Source organism: Pseudorca crassidens, chromosome 4, assembly GCF_039906515.1.
Source record: "Pseudorca crassidens isolate mPseCra1 chromosome 4, mPseCra1.hap1, whole genome shotgun sequence".
Taxonomy (NCBI): Eukaryota; Metazoa; Chordata; class Mammalia; order Artiodactyla; family Delphinidae; genus Pseudorca; species Pseudorca crassidens.
In genome coordinates, this window is record NC_090299.1 from 42,255,867 (window position 1) to 42,278,582 (window position 22,716).

Genomic DNA, 22,716 nt, shown 5'->3' on the forward strand with positions numbered 1-22,716 from the left:
ATAATCATTCTCACTATTGGCATTTAATCAAATAAGTGTTATGATGTAAAACTGCTGGATAAACCACAGTTTGTTCATGCATACCTTTTTTCTCTTCCACAGCAGTATGTAGTGCTACTGTCCCTTCTGTATTTTAGTAAATGCAAAACTTCTAATGAAGGACGACTCAAAAGAAGTACTATGCTCTTCAGCTTTAATATTTTCATTTTTAATATTTTTATGACATTTATAAACTTTGAACAAGTTAAATTTCCAATATCATTTGTAATAAAGCATTTAAGATTTTTTTGTTTTGTTTTGCGGTACGTGGGCCTCTCACTGTAGTGGCCTCTTCCGTTGCGGAGCACAGGCTCCGGACGCGCAGGCTCAGCGGCCATGGCTCACGGGCCCAGCCGCTCTGTGGCATGTGGGATCTTCCCGGACCGGGGCACGAACTCGCGTCCCCTGCATCGGCAGGCGGACTCTCAACCACTGCGCCACCAGGGAAGCCCTAAACTTCTTTTTTTAAATGAAACTGATAAAATCATATTGAATTCAATAGCAAGTTGTGATAAGTTTGGGGGGCTTACTTTTTATTATGATATTTTGTTTTTTTATTTAAGAATGTAAGTTTCTTTCCTTCAAATATCATTTTTGGGAAAAGAGATCTTTAGCAGAAATTACAAACAGATTTGAAAAAATTTTTTTAAATTTCACATCCTATATTAAGTTTAAAAGACTAGGATACCTACATCATTTTCACATTAAAAAAAAAACAAATAGGCTTTATTCTATAAGCATTGCTCCCAAATCACATTGTGCTCTTATATTCTAAGAACTAAAGTTAACTGTTTCTTTTTGTTTTCAATTTTCAAAGACAGTTTTAGTTAATACAATTTGAGCTAAACATTAATTTTTTATTCCTTAAGAACTGTACTGTGCTCAATAAATTTCTCCTCCTTACTCCCCTTCCATTTTTTTGCTTTTCAAACAGTTCCATAATCTTCAAACTTCCCTTTCCTGTCTTTTTAAAGGTCGATTGAGCTATCCACATCCAGGAACTGACAATCTGTTGATGTTAAATGGTAAGTTTTATAACAACATTTTATGTTTCCAATTGATTTATATAAAAAAAGATGAATGAATACATGTTTCTCTAAACCTTCCCCATATACACAAGTTAATCATTTTATAAGTATTCAGTATAAAAATAAAGCTACAACTCTTCCTGTACAGAAAGCAGAATTAGGAGTTTGAGTGTATTCTCACTGGCAAAGCAGTCATTAAAGTGTATTTGTGACAGTATGATTTAATTCAATGATCATGGCTTTGGAGATAGTCCTGAGTTTGAATATCGGCTTTCCAGTTTATTGTATTAACTTGGTCAAGTAACTTCCGTGAGCCTTAGTCTCCCATCTGTGAAATGGAAGTAACGGTCTAAAGGTTCATTATGAAAATTAAATGAGATAATATTTGCAAAGTTCATAGAGCTTGTTACTTATTATAGTACTTGTGTTTATGTTCACCTAAGGAATATACTGGTGATTCTATAATTATGGGAGTCACACCAACTTAATTTATTCTAGCTAGAAAGTTTACACAGTGAATTTTATTCTGGTGGAAAAGAATAAACTTTCATTAAAGTTGTTTTCTTTCTGTGGGGCAAACATTGCATTCAGAGTCACGGTACCTAGCACATCCATGACTGTGGGAGTAGACATGCAGGATTAAAATATCCTTCACAAAGGTATTTTTAAATCAGAGGGCGGGTCTGAGGAGAGGGAAGTAGGATGAAGAAGGAATGGTAAAGATAGCATAGGACTTCCTTTAAAATACATAATTAATTACTAGAATGGCTTGGCACTTCTTTTTCAGCTAAAGCTTTGTTGAAAAAACATGGCAATGAAATTGAAAAACAAAGGCTGAAAAAACAGCCAGTGTAAAGCTAGACCATGTGAACTCTAGTGTTAAGTAAAAACTAATATTAAGAAAAGATGAAAAGATAGGAATAAAGTCTAGGCTACCTAGGAGATTGTCAGGGTAGATAGGATTTTGGAATGAGAGAAAAATTGAAGACGCAAAGTGTTAAGTGAGGTGCTAAATTGATTCATTCAACATTTGACCCTTCTGTATTGAGTCACCCACCACATGCCAGCCTAGTCTAAGCACTGGATTAACTATTAGTAAGGATCTTCAAAGATGGTTAGAGGTAGAATTGTCAAGGTATTAACAATGGGGCCAGACTGCACTCTAGGCTGAGGCCATGTTCAGGCTAGACCTTACAGCGGTCTAGTAGTCCACATTTATGAAGTTAGGGAATTGTGGTGTTTCCATAGACTTTGACCAGAAAGGCACTAGAAATTACATTCCAGGACTTCTTTTTTCCTACCATGGAATTAAAAAAACATATCATTTAAGTAGCTGGTCTCTGAACTCTAAATCTGTGACTAAAAATTAGACTGTTGAAATTGAGTTTACAAAACACAAAATAGATCATAATCTTTATTACTCTCAGGGCTTGATTTATAAAATAATGATAGCTTTAGGTAACGATAAATTTTTAATATATTGATCCTGAGTTCCTTAAAGTCTTTTCTTTTGGAACAGTCTATGTGGTAAATAAAGATCATTCACATTTCTATTTTAACTTCTAAAAAAAAGCAGTTTACTTGAAAAATTTGAATTTGCATATGTTTCACGTATTCTGTTAAAATCCATCTGAAGGAAAGTACTGTATGAGATAATTTGTTAGATCATTCACAGATGTTCTTAGACTGCTGAATACATAGTTAAACTAGGATGATTCAGAAGTATATCGTAATCACAGTAGAATGTGTTGGTTCTGTGTGAGCAGAGCTTAGTAGCCACACTATTTTTACAGCTTATACTTTTTGGTTGCACTAATTGTTAAACGAATTGACTTTTTCAGTTGTCTAAAGCCTTTATAAATAATCTAGATGTTAGGTTGAAAGTGTTTTATAACATAGTAGACAAAAGCATATTTTATTAAATATATATTTTCAAAGTCATATTTTCAAAATGACTTTGAAAGAGTAAAAATCATGTCCTGTGAATAGATGAAGAAATTGGATCTGTTTGGAGAATATAAAATTAAGGCAGGCAAGAGTTGCATCTGTGGACAAATCTGTTTTTTCATTATGTGAGCATTTTTCACAGAATGCCATTTTAGGGCTATAGTACATACTCAGTACAGTAAGCCATCCTGGAAATTCTGAACTTCTTCTGGCAAGGGACTAGGGGAGAAAAATTATAATGAAACTAGGACATCAAAGTGTTTCGGCCAGTAGAAACAATTTGATCCAAAGAGAAAAAAAAGACACTCACTTGGGACCATTGGTTAAGAGGGAAAGCAAGAGTGGAAAATTGGGTATATTTATAGGGTAAGAAAGTATTTGAATATTAAAGATTTCGATAATTTTTGTAGACATCAAGGTTATTGAAGAAGTGAAAATTAAGTGATGTTAATACCAAACCTCTGCCTATACTAAATTATTATTAAATATGATTGACTGATTAAAGAAATTATAGCATCTCGGCACATAGACCTGCTTTTTAAATTGTTGCTCTTTTTAGTTTGTTACAGATTTCACTCACTATTAGGCAATTGATTAAGTAAGTTGTATTACTTAACCAACAAGCATAGCTAATATTACAGACTTTGAAAATCAATATTGGTAATAAATTATACATCAGTATTTCTTTTGTGTGGTGGTTTAGCAGTAGTTCGTAGTGGTTATCATCACAGACTCTGGAGCCAGACTATCTGGGTTTACACCCAAGTTTGCTATTTCTAGCTGTGTGACCTTGGGCAGCTTCCCTTTGACTCAAGAGTCCTCATGTGTAAAAGAGAGACAGCATGCTGCCTGCCTCAGGGGGATTGTGTGAGAAGTGAGTGAATTCATTCATGTACAGTATTTAGAACAGTATTCAGTATTTAGTTACTGAAAGTCAAAGTTTGTTGTGGCAATGGGTGATGAACAGTGATAAAAATGACTTTGAAAGAGTAAAAGTCATGTCCTGTGAATAGATGGAGTTGGATCTGTTTGGAGAATATAAAATTAAGAGAAGACAAAACTGATATTTTCAACTGAAGAATGTTATGTATAGTGGACAAAGAAGGCTTGTGTTATGTTATTTCAAAAAGCCAAACTAGAACCATTTGGAAGAAGCTATTTAGGGACAAAATTTGAGTCAATAAAAGTAAAATGACTTCTCAAGCAGTGTTTTCTACAGTGTGGTACACTTGCCCCTTGTGGTACCTAAGATGATTTTTGATGGTGCACAAATACACATTAAAATAAACACATGACTATTACAGCTTAAGAACGTTCCTTAGAAAATACAGAACTGGCAGAAATCTATGATGTTACAGTGGTGCTAGGCTTGATTGAGTCCATTAAAAAATAATACATAAATATGAATATAGTTGTTATGAAGATGAGGCAAACATTGTAAAGATTTTGTGATTCTACCTTTCTAATTAATTAGCATTATGGCTAAACATGTAAATATTCCTATAAGGGATAAACAGGGACTGGAATAAAGGTCAGGAAGTTGGTCAAAACCGGTAAATCTATGAACTACCCCGGCACATCCTTTAACTCTGAGCCTCTGTTTACTCAGATATAGAAAAAGTTATAATCCCACACCTGTATGTCTCATGAAATTGTTATATTAGATTTTTTTTTAATTTTAACAATAAAAAATGCCATAGAAACGTAACTGCAAATAGGCTCCTATTTCTGAACAGACCATGTTCCTCAATTCAATTAGACATCCAGCTGAATTGACTAGTGGACACTGCCACTATTGAATAATTCAAATTTTGTAGAAGAGTCCAAATTTAACATCCAGAAGTACTTTAGGGAAGTCACATTATATAGGAATGGGTAGATTGTCTAAAAACCAAAGGATTTACTCTCTGATGTTAGAATGACGCCTTTAATGTTTCTAAGTGTATAAATCTTATACTTTTAATTATCAGTAGTAAAAAACAAAATACAAAATTTTGAAAAACACCTTGTTTTCCATAGAAGTAAGGAGCAATACAAAATGATGTATTTGAGTATTTGTTTCTATTACTGTAGGAATTACTGTACTCCCTTCACATGTCTCCCTAGGAAAATAGCTTACATTTTTATTAGTACATATGATTTTTCAAAAGGAGAACATATCGAGAAGTATGGGGAAGGGGTGGCATTAGCAAGCTGGTTTGAAATTCAAATTTGTCGTGATTAGCCACATACAGCCATGTTTGTAATCAAGAGCTTGCTCTACTTTGGGAGGAAGTTATGTGTATCTTTTAATTAAGAAAATTTACTCAGTAATGAAATTGTTTTAAGTGTATTAAGTTATGAAAATAGGAAACTTGAGTATGCAATCAGTTCATTTTTTTATGCTGATGGAAGTAAAGTAGATAGCAGCAGATTTATTTTGGATATTGAAAAGGATTATGATTTGGGAGTCATATTTCTCTCCCTGGTTTTGGCTTTTTTAGAGCAAAAAATAAGAATGTCATTAGTTTCACACCAAGAGAACTTTAACCTTTAAATATTTCCAGCTGATTTGGTATGTTTACCTATCCCTTCCTCCAGCTGCAGTAATTCAGGTACCACAAACTATAGCTAAGAGTCAATATATAAGGGCACAAAGGTCCTAAGGAGAATGTTAGAATTATCCTGTTTCTTTTTTAGTAGCTGTGGGTTAGAATCTAAAAAAGATCATTGGTAATCCAGGACCAAAATGTAAAATTCCTTGTATAAGAAAGGTCTTCAGGCTTTTCTCACATCGTTCTTATTACCTTCATTTAAAACAAAGAAATATATATATGTGTGTGTGTGTGTATAATACATATTTTAACACACATGCATAATATATATATATTTACACATGTATGTTAAATAGACAATTCCTCACTTTTTCTAAGGTTTTATAAATTTATGTAACTGAAATCTAATATTATAAATACAGTGTTTTATACAACAAATTATTTGCTTTTTTTCTAAATCATATTCTAAATGAGTTTGGGAGGAACATATTGTTTTAAGAAGTCTCTTTTAATTAAAACATAATGAATACTAGACATTTAATGATTTTTCTTTCTCACTGAGGATTTCTGATAATTCTGATTCAGTTGCAGTGGGACATATCCCTGAAATTCACATAGAAATATCGGTAGAAAAAGTGAGTACACATACCACTGCTTAGCGTGGTGGTAGCAGATTGGTTATTTCCGTGACAGGGAAGAGGAAACGTTTCACATGGTTTAGCTTCATCTGCAGTCAGTTCTATTTTTGGTAATGTAAAGACTTGGAATCTGAGAGTTGTCCAAAAAATAAGTGCAATAGCTCTTTACAGGATTCTAAAATTCCTCAGGTATGAGATAGTTGGAGAAATTTTCTAAATAATGTGTTCAAACCTAGGACTGACATGAAACCTAAGATGTTGTGTTTGTGCATATTTTCACTATTTTAATATTGAGTAGCCTCAGCTAAGAAGCATAAACTGGTTATGATGTCGTTAATTTTCTCAATAGATCATGAATTATGTTACACATTATTATTTCATCATAATTCATAATTTGACTTTAAATTTGATTAAAACAATTTCATTTGCTTTATAAATGTTTGACCCTTTACAGCTATGAATGAAATTCCCCAAAGCAAATTTATATTGGATTAATGCCATTAGACCAGGCCTAAGGATAAGCAGGAAGCCCAGCTCCTAAGACATGCTGTGAAGTGTTTTGGGGCTATTGACCATTTCCATGCTTAATACAACTAGTAAGACTTCAGGGGATTCATTCTTCTATAGCCTGTTCTTGATAGCTCCTTTTATTATTCCTATTGTCTGATTTTCCATAGTTGACTTCCATCTCTTTGAAACCCTGTTTTCCTTAAGGCCTATATAACTTTTAGAAGACCTACACAACAAAATTCTAAATGCTGGTTCCACCCCTACCCTTATCCTAAACTAATATATAGGTCAGGTAAGCTATATATAATCTATATATATACAGATTATATATACAGAAACACACACAGAGGTAAGCTATGTATAAACTAGTATACAGGTCAGGTAAATCTGCCAGACTTTGAGGTAACTGGACGTCATGGACAGGTTTAAGTCTGCAACAGATTATATAACTAAAGACAGTAGAATGGCAGGGTTACTTTATATAAAAGACTAATATTTATTGACTTATTTCTTGAAGTATAAATGATTAAGAGTTTTCAAGTTTGATTTTCCTCCTTTTTATTATAGGGAAACTACTGCTGTATCCTAACCTTGTAGGCACACTTCTTTATATTAAAGCCTTATTAGTATAAATTTTTTGTTTAATTTGGTAAAATCTCTATAATAGGATGTATTTAATGACATGAAATGTTTTCCTTTGATCTTTAAGTTTTATACCTTTGGAGAAACTACATTTCTGACAACTTTTAATATATATTTTGATTGGAAATTTTTCAATATCAGATTTTTCCCAGGCCTAAAAATATCCATGAACATAAATTAAGATCTTGATTTTGACAGTCATTTTTGGTTTACTGTTAATTCCAGAGTGGAAATACTCATTGTATACTCAGATTTGGGGGAATGAGTTATTTAAAAACAAGTTGCAAATTTTATCAAGCTGGTACTTTCTTATGAAAAATAAATTGCTGTATTTTTTATCCATGAGGAATTATGTAAACTGCTAATAACATAGGTTGAAATGCTTTCTGCTTTATAGTTTTACAATATTTAACACATGTACTATTCTTCAATGATACTAATAATAATTTGTATCTAAATCCCTCTTACTCCAGATGTAGAGACATAAGCGCTTAGTTAGCTGTTATAAATTGTACCAAAAAGATTGAAAGCATTATTAGCTATAGTACATCATTAATCATTTTCAGCTAAGCAAGTTTGAACATGGATTTATTTCTTTACATTCTATCTAAACTCTACAGGCTTCAGAGAATGAATTTAATGTTGTTATATATTTTCATTCTTCTGTGTCTTCCATTTACTTTTTCCATGCAGGGCTTGGTATAAAGTGATTTAGATCTGAATTACTAGTTGGATAGTATATGCTATATCACTATAATAAGTAGAAAAACAAGGATTTAATTCATGTTATTTCCATTCGTTGGGAAAATTATTTGAGATGCTATTTAACCATAAAGTGTTACATATTCTTATCCTGATTAGATGAAACAAATACTTATTCATGAATTTTAACACAAATGAGAATAAATTATATTTTTCCTGTTAATTTCACAGTTTTTATACAGTTCAGATGATACATATATGAGTGCATTGTAAATATTAAAACACCATGCTGATGTTATGTGATGACATTGTGGTAGCTCTTAAGACAAAGTAGCACTAATTTCCAGATGCCCACGTAGCTTTTGTATATGTGGGCTTATTTTTAGTTCTGACATTTTACAATTTGTCCTTTGTTTACATGCAGCAAGGAGTTATGGGCGAAGACGAGGTAATTCATTTCTGTTTGCTATGGTATAACTCTTTCTAATTGGGTTTTACTGATCAATGTTATAATTAATTATCCCAGATTTATTATGCAATGTCTGGAAACTCACAGAAAAAATTGTATTTTGATTTGCGCACTTGTCAAAGTTTTGAATCCTAAATATCTTAACCTTTAAAGTACATTTTCATACTAATATGGTTATTTAATAAACTTTTCCATTTTAAGCTGTCCAGATTTTAACTGTTTTTAAATTTATTTGTGTATCTTTTAAAATAAACCTGCTGTTTATAGTTTTTTTAAGAGATTTGTTTAATAAATACTAGTGAAGGTGACATGCTCTCTCAATCTGTAACTGATTGTCTTATCTATGATATGTAATTTACAACTCTATTTTATTAGTTTTATGTTTGACCCAGTTGAAAATGACAAATACCAAACAGATTACTGTTAACACTGATATATAGAAATCATGTTGCTAATATTTCTCTGTGTCTTCTAAGAATATAATAGTTTCTCTCTCCCTGTCTCTAACCCCATACACACACACACATTCTTTTTCTCTCCCACAAAAGTCTTCCCCTCTGGGTTCTTGTTATCTTAAGGAAAAGGCCAGGACTATATGATACTGTGCTATTCAGCTTCGTAGGAAAGCAGCTGACATTTTCCATGGCTTAAACTTTGCTTTTCTTTTTCATGTGCAGAAATTGATGGGGAGAAAGGTAGATGTGATGATGGGAGAGATGAAGCAAAAGTAACTTTACACAAAAAAAAATAATAATAATTGTAGACTGTGACAATAATATCAAGAAAAAGCAAAAATTTCTCCTTTTAGATAGGAACTTGCTACTACTCATATATATTTCTGTCCTCTGGGAGCCGTAAAGATATCCTCTACATCATAACTGCCTCCCAGCATTGGAAGAAAGATCTCACATGGTTTTTTGTTTGTTTGTTTGTTTTTTGTTTTTTGTGGTACGCGGACCTCTCACTGTTGTGGCTTCTCCCGTTGCGGAGCACAGGCCCCAGACGCGCAGACTCAGCGGCCATGGCTCACGGGCCCAGCCACTCTGCGGCATGTGGGATCTTCCCAGACCGGGGCATGAACCCGTGTCCCCTGCATCGGCAGGTGGACTCTCAACCACTGTGCCACCAGGAAAGCCCCTCAGATGGTTTTAAGGCTTTTGGTAGAAGCCTTCTATAGGACAGAACTGACAGTTGTCACATTTATATGGCTTAGTTTGGGGGGGTAACAACTGAATTTTCCTCTCAAATTACATGGCATTAGTAATTATTTTAGTTGGTCCTCTGTGAATATAGGACCAAATTACATGGCATTAGTAATTATTTTAGTTGGTCCTCTGTGAATATAGGACCTTTTACAATTTTGGATTTGATGGTCAGATGAAAATATCCTGTGATAAATCATAATATAAAAAAGAATATATATATAATATATTATATATAACTGAGTCACTTTGCTGTACAGCAGAAATTAACATTGTAAATCAACTGTACTTCAATAAAATTTTTTTTAAAGTTTATCCATTAGAAATAACTATTGAGAGATTTTGAGTTTGAAAGTACTTTAACACACTAAGTAATAAAACATTAAAAAAAAAAAAGCCGCATACCAAAGGAATGACTCAGAAAGAACTAGAAGTAGCCTGGCTCTCTTCCTATTTTCTACTCATTTTTTCCTCTTCCTATGCTAGATGTTATATCAGTATCACATCAATAACCTTTTAACTACCAAGGACCCCTTTTATGGGTTTCATGTTTTAGATTTGGTCCATCAAAGGAAGTACATTTATTCATTTATTTAGTCATTTTTCTTTTCTAAAAAGAAATCTCATACACATCAGATCTGTTGATGTGGGATGTGTCACACTGAGTTGATATAATTTTTGCCAAAAAATAAGACATTGTTCTTTACCAGTGCAGTGGTGGGTGGACAGTATTATTTTCTCAAGGCATGTTGACTTTATAATCTAGTTTAGGAAGAACTATTTTTTCTTCTTTTGTCACCTTTGACTCACCTTTAAGCTCAGGCACAGAGTGGCTATTTTCATTTAAAAGATTTCCCGCTTGACTGCAGTGAAACCAAATTACTACCAAAATGAATTTATATATTTTAATATCTTTAATAATGTCAACATAAGAACTTTAAATCAAACTGGCTACAGATATTAATATATGAAATATACCTTAGGAATAATCAAAATTTAATTATACTGAAAGTAAGAAAAACCAAAGTTTTTTTCCCTGCTTTTCATTTGTGTCCTGCCCCAACTCCTATGTATTTCTGTACTGTGGGAGCCATAAAGAGTTCTACTTCAGTGCTGCCTGGGGGCCAGGATTAGAAAGGAGAAAGACTCTCACATCTATTGTATTTATTGTCTGTTCAATGTTTATTCCATTCTGAGAGTGAACATACTCGTCTGAGCTTGGAGTAGGGTGGTAGGTTGTGAAGGGAGGTGTGAAATGTAACTTAAACTCTATCTCTCAATCTAAAATATTTCTATTATTGCAATCTTCCCTTTAATAAAGGATTAAAGGGCTGCTCTACTCCAGAAGGAGTAAAATTATATAGAATATTTTTTAAAATAACAGAAATAAAGAACCTCCAGTATTTTAGTTAGTGGTACTAAACACCACAAAGCAATCTTTTCTAGCAGACAAGCAAAGCTTTAGTTAGTAGATTTTAGTAGATTATATATGGAATGAGAAGATAAGAGAAATACTTTTTAAAGAGAATGAAAATATGGAGGTTTAATTAGAGAGGTTGGATTTATTCATACTGTATATGTAGCCATTCATATTCATGTGCTATAATGAATAAGGAATTATTAATAATACATTATACTTAAAGTATTGCTTAAAAATTGACCTGGGATTTTCTATGATTAGATTTAATTTGAACTCATTTGACTCTTTTTTAACAGTCTTGTGAAATAGCCAGACTAAGTGTATACTCCCTAATATCACCACTACCAAACCCTTTTATGATGACATCAAGGCTGAAAATTTTCATCTTTGATAAATACTTTTTTCACATTTTTTATTGAATTATAATTTGCATACAATATTATACTAGTTTCAGATGTACAATATAGTAATTCAGTATTTGTGTGCATTACAAAATGATCACCATGATAAGTCTAGTAACCATCTGTCACCATACAAAGTTATTACAGTATTATTGACTTTATGCTGTACATTGCATCTCTGTGACTTACTTGTTTTACAACTGAAAGTTTATACCTCTTAATCCCTTTTACAACTATTTCTATTTCATTTATTCCCCTCTGGAAACCTCCAGTTTATTCTCTGTATCTATGAATCTGGTTCTGTTTTGTTCTGTTTATTCATTTGTGTTATTTTTTAGATTACATATATAAGTGAAGTCATACAGTATCTATCTTTGACTTATTTCATTTAACATAATACCTTCTAGGTCATCCATGTTATTGCAAATTGCAAGATTTCATTCCTTTTTTTTTTCGACTGAGTAATATTCCATGGCATATATATACCACATCTTCTTTATCCATTCATCTATTGATGGACACTTAGGTTGCTTTCATATCTTGTCTATTGTAAATAATGCTGCAGTAAACATAGGGGTACATGTATCTTTTCGAATTAGTGTTTTCATTTTCTTCAGATAATACCCAGAAGTATTATTGCTAGATGGCAGCTCTATTTTTAATTTTTTGAGGAAATCTCTGTACTGTTTCCCATAGTGCCTGCATAAGTTTTTGTTCCCACCAACATTGCATGAGTGTTGCCTTTTCTCCACATCCACGCCAGCACTTGTTGTTTCTTGTCTTTTTTGATAACAGCCATTCTGACAGGTGTGAGTTGGTATCTCATTGTGGTTTTGATTTGCATTTCCCTGATGATTAGTGATGCCAAGTAGATTTTTGTGTATCTATTAACCATCTGTATGTCTTCTTTGGAAAAATGTCTATTCAAGTCCTCTGCTTATTTTTGTTGTTGTTGTTATTGTTGATAATCGAATTGAATGAGTTCCTTATATATTTTGGATATCAACCCCTTATTGAATATATCATTTACAAATACGTCTCCCATTTAGTTGATTGCCTTTTCATTTTGTTGATGATTTCCTTCACTGTGCAAAGCTTTTTACAGTTTGATGTAGTCCCATTTGTTTATTTTTGCTTTTGTTATCCTTGCCTAAGGAGACATATTCAAAAAAAGTATTGCTAAGACCAGTGTCAAAGAGCTTACTGCCTATGTTTTCTTCTAGGAGTTTTAGGTCTTACATTTAAGTCTTTAATCCATTTTGAGTTTATTTTTGTATATGGTGTGAGAAAGTAGTTCAGTTTCATTCTTTTGTATGTAGCTGTTCAGTTTTCCCAGCACCATTTATTGAAGGGACTATCTTTTCCCATTGTATATTCTTGCCTTCTTTGTCATATAGATTAATTGACCATATAAGCGAGGATTTATTTCTGGTCTCTCTGTTCTGTTCCCTTGATCTATGTGTCTGTTTCTATGTCACTACCATACTGTTTTGATTAGTCTAGCTTTTTAGTATAGCTTAAAATTAGGGAGCCTAATACCTCCAGCTTTGTTCTTCTTTCTCAAGATTGCTTTGGCTATTCAAGGTTTTTGTTTTTGTTTTTATGGTTCTATACAAATTTTAGGATTATTTGTTCTAGTTGTGTGAAAAATGCCATTGGTATCTTAATAGAGATTGCATTGAGTCTGTAAATTGCTTTGAGTAGTATGGAAATTTTAACAATATTAATTCTTCTATGAACACAATATATTTTTCCACTTATTTGTGTCATCTTCAATTTCTTTCATCAGTGCCTCATAGTTTTTAGAATATAGGTCTTTCAGCTCCTTAAGTTTATTCCTAGGTATTTTATTCTTTTTGATTTGATTGTAGGTGGGATGTTTTCTTGCTTTCCCTTTTCTGATAGTTTATTAGTGTGTAGAAATGCAACAGATTTCTGTATGTTAATTATTATGATAACTGTCAGAGAATGGACGAAATCTTCAAAGCATGACCAAAAAGAAGCCAGGGTAATACTATAAGACAGGGTCAACAAAGTATAACCCACAAGCCAAGGCTTCTGGTTTTTTAAACAAAGTTTCATTACAACACAGTCATGCCCATTCAGTTACTTTTTGTCTGGTTGCTTTGGAGCTACAGTGATGACAGTTGAGTAGTTGCAACAGAGAAATGTATGGCCTACAAAGTCTAAAATATTTACCATCTGGCCCTTTACCGAAAAAAATTGCTAATCCCTCCTCCTCAAAGAGACTGACTTACCTACTCTACACTTATACCCAGACATAGCAATTTTTAAAAGAAACAGAATTTTAGTGAACTTAATTATAAAGTAAATATATTATGTCTAGACATTAATTTACAAAGACATACAGGGTACTAGATTTTAATTGGTTGTTTAAATTAAATACCTTATTCATTCTCTGTGAGAAAAGGACAAACCTATTATTGGGGCAAAATGCTTTTAAGTAACAAATGTACCTTATAGCTCCTGTCTCAGTTCTTTGGAGAAACATGTGTGATAGTGATTCTGTCTGATTAAACAGATGGTGCCTGAGAGAGATCAGTCCTGGACCTACTTTTGTTGTTTTGATAGTTTTTTTAATCCTTGCATATGAAATAAAAATCATACCATCACACTGGTGGGTTATTTAACCCAGTAGAGTGGCTGCTAGGATCTTGAGGATGGGAGGAATATTCATTCTTAATAATAATAGTTTGTTTTGTGTTTGCTTTTATTTTTAAAACAACAATCAGTACATAAAAGTATAGATATACATTGATATCAAAGAACCATGCTCAGCTTTAAGCTATAAATTGACTAATTTTGTACAAATGTTTTCTTTTCCTCTCCTGGTAATTTTAGTTTTCTTTTTTATTCATGAACTTGATGAACTTTACTGAGAAGTATATCGATTTTTTAAGTGTTCAGAGAGCCAACGTTTGCCTTTATTGACTCTTTTTTTAATGTTAGTTTTCTGTGTCATTGATTTTACTTTTTTCATTTCCTTGATGCTACTCTTTTTGTATTTAATTTATTATTTTTCTATCTCTTCGTGGCAGAAACTAGGATTATTTAAGTATTTCTTATTTTCTAATATGCATTTAAAACTATAAAATTCCCTGTAAGTATGAAAATTTTCCTCTAAGTAAGTAACTCTTGCTACATCCCACAGATTTTATATTGTGATTTCATTATCAGTCAATTTCATTCTTTTGAGGTGTAAAACCTGAAAATATAGCCTAGTTTCAGAGCAAAAAAGGAGAAAGGTAATTTAATTTTGGTTGAAAACTGTTGTAAATATTTTAGTCCAAATCACTTTATGATCAAACTCTACTTTTCTCAACACATATAATTTTACCTTTACTGCCAGTCATTTTCATGGATCATTCTTAGAAAGTATGTTTAAAGTACATGGAAAACATAATTATTAACTGGTTCTCCTTTTATTGCCATGTTGATTTGGGTTATAGGGGAGGATAATTGGAAAGGTAAAAAATATTTTTGTTGGTGATATATATTTAGTTAACTCCTCTTTTAAACGGGTATTTAACTCTATAACTTTTATGGCTTCTAGAAGGAAAGTGGTCATGATTTTCCAACAATGAAGATTCTTGTTAGTATGGCCAGTATGTGACATATTCCTAGCCTTTCCATTACATCCTTCATTCAGCTGAACTTTGGTTAATAGATTCTAGACATATAGATTATAGATTTTGATAGTTATTTTACTAACTGTAGTATTTATTATAATTAGAAATATAGAATAATTCATTAATATATAATGAATATTCTTACAATATTATAGTTAAGAAAAAATTTTAAGTCATTTTGAGTCACTTGTGTGACATTGCTTATGTAGTGATTTTCTTTGTCACTGCATTCGATATTTATACTTAAGTATTGCCATGTCTGAAATAAGTATAAAATTTGGATTTGCCATTTTAATCAAAAACTAGTTAATGTGCATGTTGTTTCTCTACCTCATCTTATTCCTTTTAAAATATACAATTATTTACTTAAAGTCCAACCATAGAAAGTTGAAACAGTTATTCATAATTAATATTACTTTTGATGGCTCTTGATGAGGTTCATTTTAAGGAAAATAGTTCCATTTTGAAGAGCTTTCTTTCCATTGATCACAAAGAATATTGACGTTTTTTTCTCATTGGTCCTTATTCCTGATAGCAAAGGTATTGGGAAAGCTAAATATCCAGAGTTACTCAGTGAACGTGGGTATCTTTCAGAACATCTTACTTAAACTGAATTTGAATCTGCAGAATAATTTGTTTCCTATACCAAATATGATCTTTCTCCCTGATTTTGGTCTTATAAAATTAAAATTCTTATTTCTAACATCTAGCTAGCTATAGTTCACAGACATGTAGCCCCTTCCTTCTCACCTCAACCCCAACTGTATGCAGGCCACAGAGTCTAGCATCAGGATTGCTACAGAGGATTATACAGGCTGTGCCCATATGAAGGTGGGCTCAGATGGGGACTGAAGTCCTAGAGGGGGTGCCTTTTTCTGTTTTGCATATGTGCAGAAGCACATATTTACACATATGTATGTAAATATGTGCATATTTACACATGCAGTAAATTAATTCAAGGTCTTATATGCAAGTATTACTTGGTGCTTTTGTCCTTACTTACTGTAGTCTGCAAGTGGTTTTTAATGTCTTCTTATCTGTTTAGTCTGTGCCGTTTCTTTCTGCCACCAATTTCTAAAAGGTTTCTCCTAAAACCTTTCTTCTAAAAGGTTACACATCCAGTCTACCCATCCCCATACATCAGATTCTTGCTGCTTTCCATAAGAAATTGAAGTGATTTAGTGTTTGTTTGTGATGTAATTGTTGTCATATGACCATGTTTATTTCTAAGTCATTCCTCAGACAACTTCTCTCTTGAATCTAGGTAATTAAACCTTTAAACTCTCTGAATTTTCCTTAATTTTTTTATGCCTATGTCGCCTTCAATTTTAAGCCTTTGAATTTGTTGTTGCTCTTTTTATGCCTGACTTTAATTTATCATTTTCTTAGATCCGAGATTCAAGTTATATTTGTTCTTATATTTTAGGTCGTTCTTCCCTCTTTCCAATAGATGATGGCTTGCTGGATGATGGTCATAATGATCAAGTTGGTGTTTTAAATTCACCCACATGTTACTCAGCTCATCAAAATGGAGAGCGAATAGAACGTTTCTCTCGAAAAGTTTTTGTTGGTGGTCTTCCTCCAGATATTGATGAAGGTAAAATGATGATTTGGCATATAAAAAAACAAACCTGAAATATAATGTGAATGGGGATATGGAGTTTTTTTTACCTCTAGAGATTTTCAGTTAAAATGGATATCCATCTCTGTTTAAATATTTTGTCACCTGTTGAAATATAAAGATAATTGAACAAATAACTTTTTTAAGTTTGTTTCTTTAGTTTATATCTTATGCATATTATTATTGTGAGAATTTTTTGTAAATAAGATTTTCATCTAGTTCATCTCCCACTTATGTTTTTAAATATAGAACATATTTGAATACATTAAACTTTTTTATGTATTTATTTAAAACTTTTTGTATGACTATAACATGCATGCATGCACACACACATGCATGCACGCACGCACACACACACACAGTGAATTAAAGGTAACCAACCACAAAACTTTACCTGTAATGCATGACAGTTAAAAATTCAATTTCTTTAAGTATAAATGTGCTTTTAGAAACACATAAGAAAAGAGGCTATAAAACCCAAGCAAATAATGAAAACAGTACATAAACAGGAAATTTAGGTTATACAAAGACTAATAAGCATATGTAAAAATTATCATGTGTAATAATAACAAGAAAAATAATTCAAGATTAAAAATACAGAAACTAATATTTGCAAAGCTGTGGGAAATCTGCCACTGTCATTCACAACTTACTAATAGAGAATATATTGCTACATTTTGGGAATTTTTTCAGTTGTGATTCAAATATCCACAAACTTATTCTATGTATTAATCAGTATAATAAAGTTTCCATGGGATAAAATAACCTAGAACATGTCATTGGATGTGACCTGTATGTCTTTCAGTGAAACTGCCTGGCATGTATCAGACCCTAGTATATTTTAGAAATATTATAGCTTTACATGTCTTGTTTCAGCAGCCCTTTTTTCCTATAATATTTTACTTTATCAAGCAGTAATGGATCTCTTTATGGATCTTTAACTTGATATAATGTTGGCATGTTTTTCAAGCCAGTGATATTTATGATTTGCTATACTATAAATCCATTAGTGTCCATACATTAGTATATAAAATTTTAGAAGTCACACTGAATTGATTATTCTAGCCAATGTGCTACTTAAAAACTATTTTGATTAAAATAGCTATTAAGATTTATGTATCATTTTAGTGAGGATATTAGACATGTTTCTAGTATTTATATTCTAGTTTATCTTAGGCTATTTGGTACTTTAAATTTTTAAATCTTTAAAATAACGTACAAAATATAGGAGTTTTTTAGAATGAATCATTAAAACTGATTCCTAATGCATATTATTGTACTTTTTTAAGATGAAATAACTGCTAGCTTCAGAAGATTTGGGCCTTTGGTAGTAGATTGGCCTCATAAAGCAGAAAGCAAGTCCTATTTTCCACCAAAAGGTAAGAGATTTTTTTGTTAATATTTGCTAGGGAATAAGTTATATGAGAGCTAATTTTCTCTGCCTAAAGTATCATTCTAAGTAACTTGGGTACAGACATATAATAAAGTTTCTCTGATCAGTGAAATTAAGAAATGTGTGAAGTGAGAATAAAATATAAACCTATGACTATTTTAAGTATTGCAAGATATACATAAGTGTTCCAGATAATAGCAGATAACAAGAGAGCAGTATATACTCTGTTGATGAATTCAGATAGAGAAGAAAATGAATGGTCAGAAAAAAACTCAACTACATAAAGAGATAAAATGTGCAGAGGATGCCTAGTTGTGTTACTTACATATTGCCAGGATACTACTGTGACTGGTCACTAGAGGACAAGAATCACAAATTGAGTGCACATTCATTTGAGCAAAGCAATGCTACAGTCAGTGGGAACAGGAAGGATCACCTCACCCGCCCGAGTGGGGAGGGGAGGCAAGGGGAGAGAAGTGAACATGAATCCAGTCAGTCAGATTGCTAATGGCACATTCTCTGAAGTGAATAAAAGAAAGGGGAGGTTGAAAGACTAAGACTTTACTTTGAATATTATTGAAATGTAATTTTAGAAATGAAAAAACACACTATTCTCATGGCTGAGTGGATTTTCAAGCCTGGAAAAAAGACTCCAGTAGATCTATTGAATAATCTGATTTTGGCTCCAGGAAAGGAAACATGTTAAGAGTTATTGGCATACAAAAACTAGCTAAGGAATTCTGGTGATAAATTATATGAGCCGTCTCTACTTTTTGTCATTGAGAATTATAGAACTTCCATTAGTGGTTTATGTAGTTCCTTAGAGAAATGGAATAATGTGGTGATTTTTTTTTAATACCTTTAGATCTTATACTTACAGAATCCTTTGAACCAGATATTCTAGATCCCAGACCTCCATGAGAGTCTAGTTAGAGATATGGACCTGTTTCCATATACTCTAAATTTTCACATGATTTTGGAACTTACTGGACCTGGAGGTCCTGAATCCTTGGTGTAGAGAGAAAATTAGCTCCATATTGATGTAGATGTTCATTTCTTAGCTTAGTTTTAATCTGTTGTTCAGTGTTATGATCTTGTCCTTTTATACAGTTATTTTACTGAGTGTTCAATAAAAATGCCTGTTGGTTTCTAATGTTCCTGACTAAATTACCATCATCCCTTGTCTGGACTATTTCAGGTGTATGACTAGTCTGTCCACATTTCTGGCTATCTCCAGTTTTTCTCCCACAGCATAGCTAGAGTAATATCTGTGAAAACAATCTGATGGTGCTACTCCTTGCTTCCAGCTTAAAACCCATCAGTGGTTTCTCTTATTGTTAGGATAAAGGCAAAAATGCATTCTCCCTGCCAGCCCTCCCCATCCCATTCCTTCTCCCAGTATTGCTTCTTGTTTCTTTCTAGCTCTGCAAACTGGCCTTGCTCTCTCCTGCCTCAGGACTTTTATGTTTGTTGTTCTCTGGACCTGAAGACTTTCCCTGCCTCTTCATCTGTATATCTCCTACTTTTCTCAGCTTAAATATCTGTTGCTGGTGGGAAACTGTTAAGGACCCACCTAATGAGGTCAAATCCTCCTATTGTAGGCCCTTCTAGAACTGTGCCCTTTCAGAGCACTCCTCACAGTTGCAATATTACAGTTTTACAATTTTATAAATATGCTTTTATTTTATTAATGTCAGATTCTTCCATTAATCTCTCAGACTGTGTCTTTACTCATCTTTGTATTCTCAGTAATTCATGGGTTGATAGTTGCCTAATAAATTATATATACAACTATAAATACTGTAGGATAGTTTATCCTTTGACCTGAAGTAGGTGGGGGAAAGCTTCATTGAGAAATTTTGAACTAAATCTAAAAGATACTGTGCAATTTAGATAGATTAAAAAGTTGTTCAATAGAGTTCCAGGCAGGAGTTGAAATATAATTTTAGAAAGGTATTAGAATTAGTTTTTGTCAAGACAGATACACATTTTCTGCATAGGCAGAAATGTAAGAAAGGTAGGTTGGCACTAATTTCATGAAACAGAATAGTTGCTGTCTTTGTTGCTGTTGCATTGTTATTGTGGTTTTTGTGGTAGTTGTTAGTTTATTTTCTCAAACTGAAAACAAGAAAAAAAACAACAAAAAATATTAGCAGTGGCAAATTATACTATTTTGGTACATTATAGTTAGTTGTACTCATTGCCAAAGACCAATGTTCCTAAACCTTGTGCTTTCAAGCATTTTTGTCATTGATGTAATTCATCATTTTCCATGGTTTGGAAAACACTGTGTAGAAGCATTCAGTTGACAGAGCTACCTTGTAATTAAGGTAATGATTTGAGACATTGGATACTGAGCCACACTTATACATACCTGTCCTTTGCAGTGAATAAGATTCACCCTATGTAAACATTAGCTTGTGCTAATAAATTCTAAAGAACTATTAGATGGTATTTTTGGTACGAGTATTTTAATGTTTAACGGCTTGCCTTAGCTAGATCATAATTTACCTGCCATGTTGCTTAATTAATTTTTGTGATACATTTTTTCCATAATAATCACAAAAATTATTAAGCAGTATTAAAATATTAATATCAGAAATTAACATCATAAAAACATAACATTAAAAATATTGACTTTAAAATACTATTTTAGTAAATCAGTCTTATATCCCCTCAATTATTACAAAACAATTACAGCTCTCAAAACCTTAGCTTGGGAACTTCCCTAGTGGTCCAGTGGTTAAGCCTTGGCGTTTCCAATGCAGGGGGCATGGGTTTGATCCCTGGTTGGGGAACTAAGATCCCACATGCCATGTGGTATAGCCAAAAAATAAAAAAAAAAATTAAAATAAAAAAACCTTAGCTTGTATCAAAATTAAATCCTTCACATAAAGAAAACCAGTCTTTTTTTTTTTTTATTTTTTCAAGCCTATTTAAATTGTTTCTAGCAATTAAAAAGTTCTAAGATGTGGTTTTAATCTTGCATAATCATACCTTTGGAAGTTTCTATTTGTGTAGGTTGGCTTTATGGCTTATTTATGAAATCAGGTATTGTAATTTTATTAAAATGAAGTACTTTGTGTGTGTGTCACATCAGACCTTTGTGGCACTAAAAGCCATTGTTGGCAATAAGCTGTGTTTTTTGAATTCCTAGTAAAACATGACCTCTTACTTCCCATTGTTTAATGGCACAGACATGGTTGGCCTGATTGAAGACATCTTCACATTAGGACTAGATTTCAGTGCTCTAGGTTTTGTGCATAGAAATCTTGTCAAGGAAAAGGGGTATTGTTAGGTCATTTATAGTCATCTGCTGCTGGGAATTAATCACATAACAGTAAACTTGTAATGTAAATTTCGATGCCTTCTTTTTATAATGAACTCTGTTCTGCCTACTAGATACATCATATTTGATTAAAAATTGACAATTGCTTGTCACAAGGAAAGGAGGAGGGGCATATTTTCAAAAGGTACAGGAATCTAAGCAAGAACTTGGATCCCAAGTGCAAACATAGTCTCCAGGCTGTTTGACAAAAAGTGTTCTGCTGCTCATCCACCTTGAGACGGACTTGTGGACACAGAGGGGGAAGGGAAGGCTGGGATGAATTGAGAGAGTAGCACTGACATACATGCACTACTGTGTGTAAAATAGATAGCTAGTGGGAAGTTGCTTTATAGCACAGGGAGATCAGCTCAGTGCTTTGTGACCACCTAGAGGGGTGGGATAGGGAGGGTGGGAGGGAAGCTCAAGAGGGAGAGGATATATGTATACATATAGCTGACTCACTTTGTTGTACAGCAGAAACTAACACAACATTGTAAAGCGATTATAATCCAATAAAGATGTAAAAAATAAAATAAAATAAAAGTCTGACCTATCCTTAAGAAACCTGTTTCTTGGTTTAAATGAATTTATTTATTTATTTATTTATGGCTGCATTGGGTCTTTGTTGTTAGGTCTTCATTGCTGCGTGCGGGCTTTCTCTAGTTGTGGTGAGCGGGGGCTTCTCTTCGTTGTGGTGTGCATGCTTCTCATTGCAGTAGCTTCTCTTGTTTCGGAGCTCAGGCTCTAGGCTCACAGGCTTCAGTAGTTGCAGCAAATGGGCTCAGTAGTTGTGGCTCGCAGGCTCTAGAGCGAAGGCTCAGTAGTTGTGGCACCTGGGCTTAGTTGCTCTGTGGCATGTGGGATCATCCCGGACCGGGGCTTGAACCCACATTCCCTGCTTTGGCAGGTGGATTCTTAACCACTGCGCCACCAGGGAAGCCTGGAACCTGTTTCATTCCAACCTCCCTAAGGGAGTTTTCTTAGTATCGTTTGGAAGTTGTCAGGATGATTGTGGAATTTTCCCTCTACTTATGGAAATTCCTGGGCCTTTCCACATGTGCTGTTTTCCACCTGTCCAAAAGTATGCTCTAGAACTTGTCTTACCCTGAGGGCATTTGAAGGAAACTTCAACTCCTGCTAAGCTCAACTGGTTAATCCTGCCACAGTCTTTAAGAAGACAGTATCATAGGAG

At 33.1% G+C, this 22,716-nt stretch overlaps 1 protein-coding gene across 12 annotated transcripts in view; it reads left to right on the top strand.

Annotated features, from left to right (window-relative positions):
• The window catches only part of CPEB2 (cytoplasmic polyadenylation element binding protein 2), a 64,264-nt gene that overhangs the window by 30,456 nt on the left and 11,092 nt on the right, over positions 1–22,716 (top strand). For 6 of the 12 annotated variants that reach the window (XM_067735537.1, XM_067735538.1, XM_067735535.1 and 3 more), the window contains 4 exons: positions 1,014–1,064; positions 8,465–8,488; positions 16,609–16,779; positions 18,093–18,182. In XM_067735537.1, coding sequence (XP_067591638.1) covers positions 1,014–1,064; positions 8,465–8,488; positions 16,609–16,779; positions 18,093–18,182 — 336 coding nt within the window. The remainder of the gene's footprint in view (positions 1–1,013; positions 1,065–8,464; positions 8,489–16,608; positions 16,780–18,092; positions 18,183–22,716) is intronic. The other 6 variants (XM_067735539.1, XM_067735540.1, XM_067735536.1 and 3 more) reach the window with 2 other exon arrangements.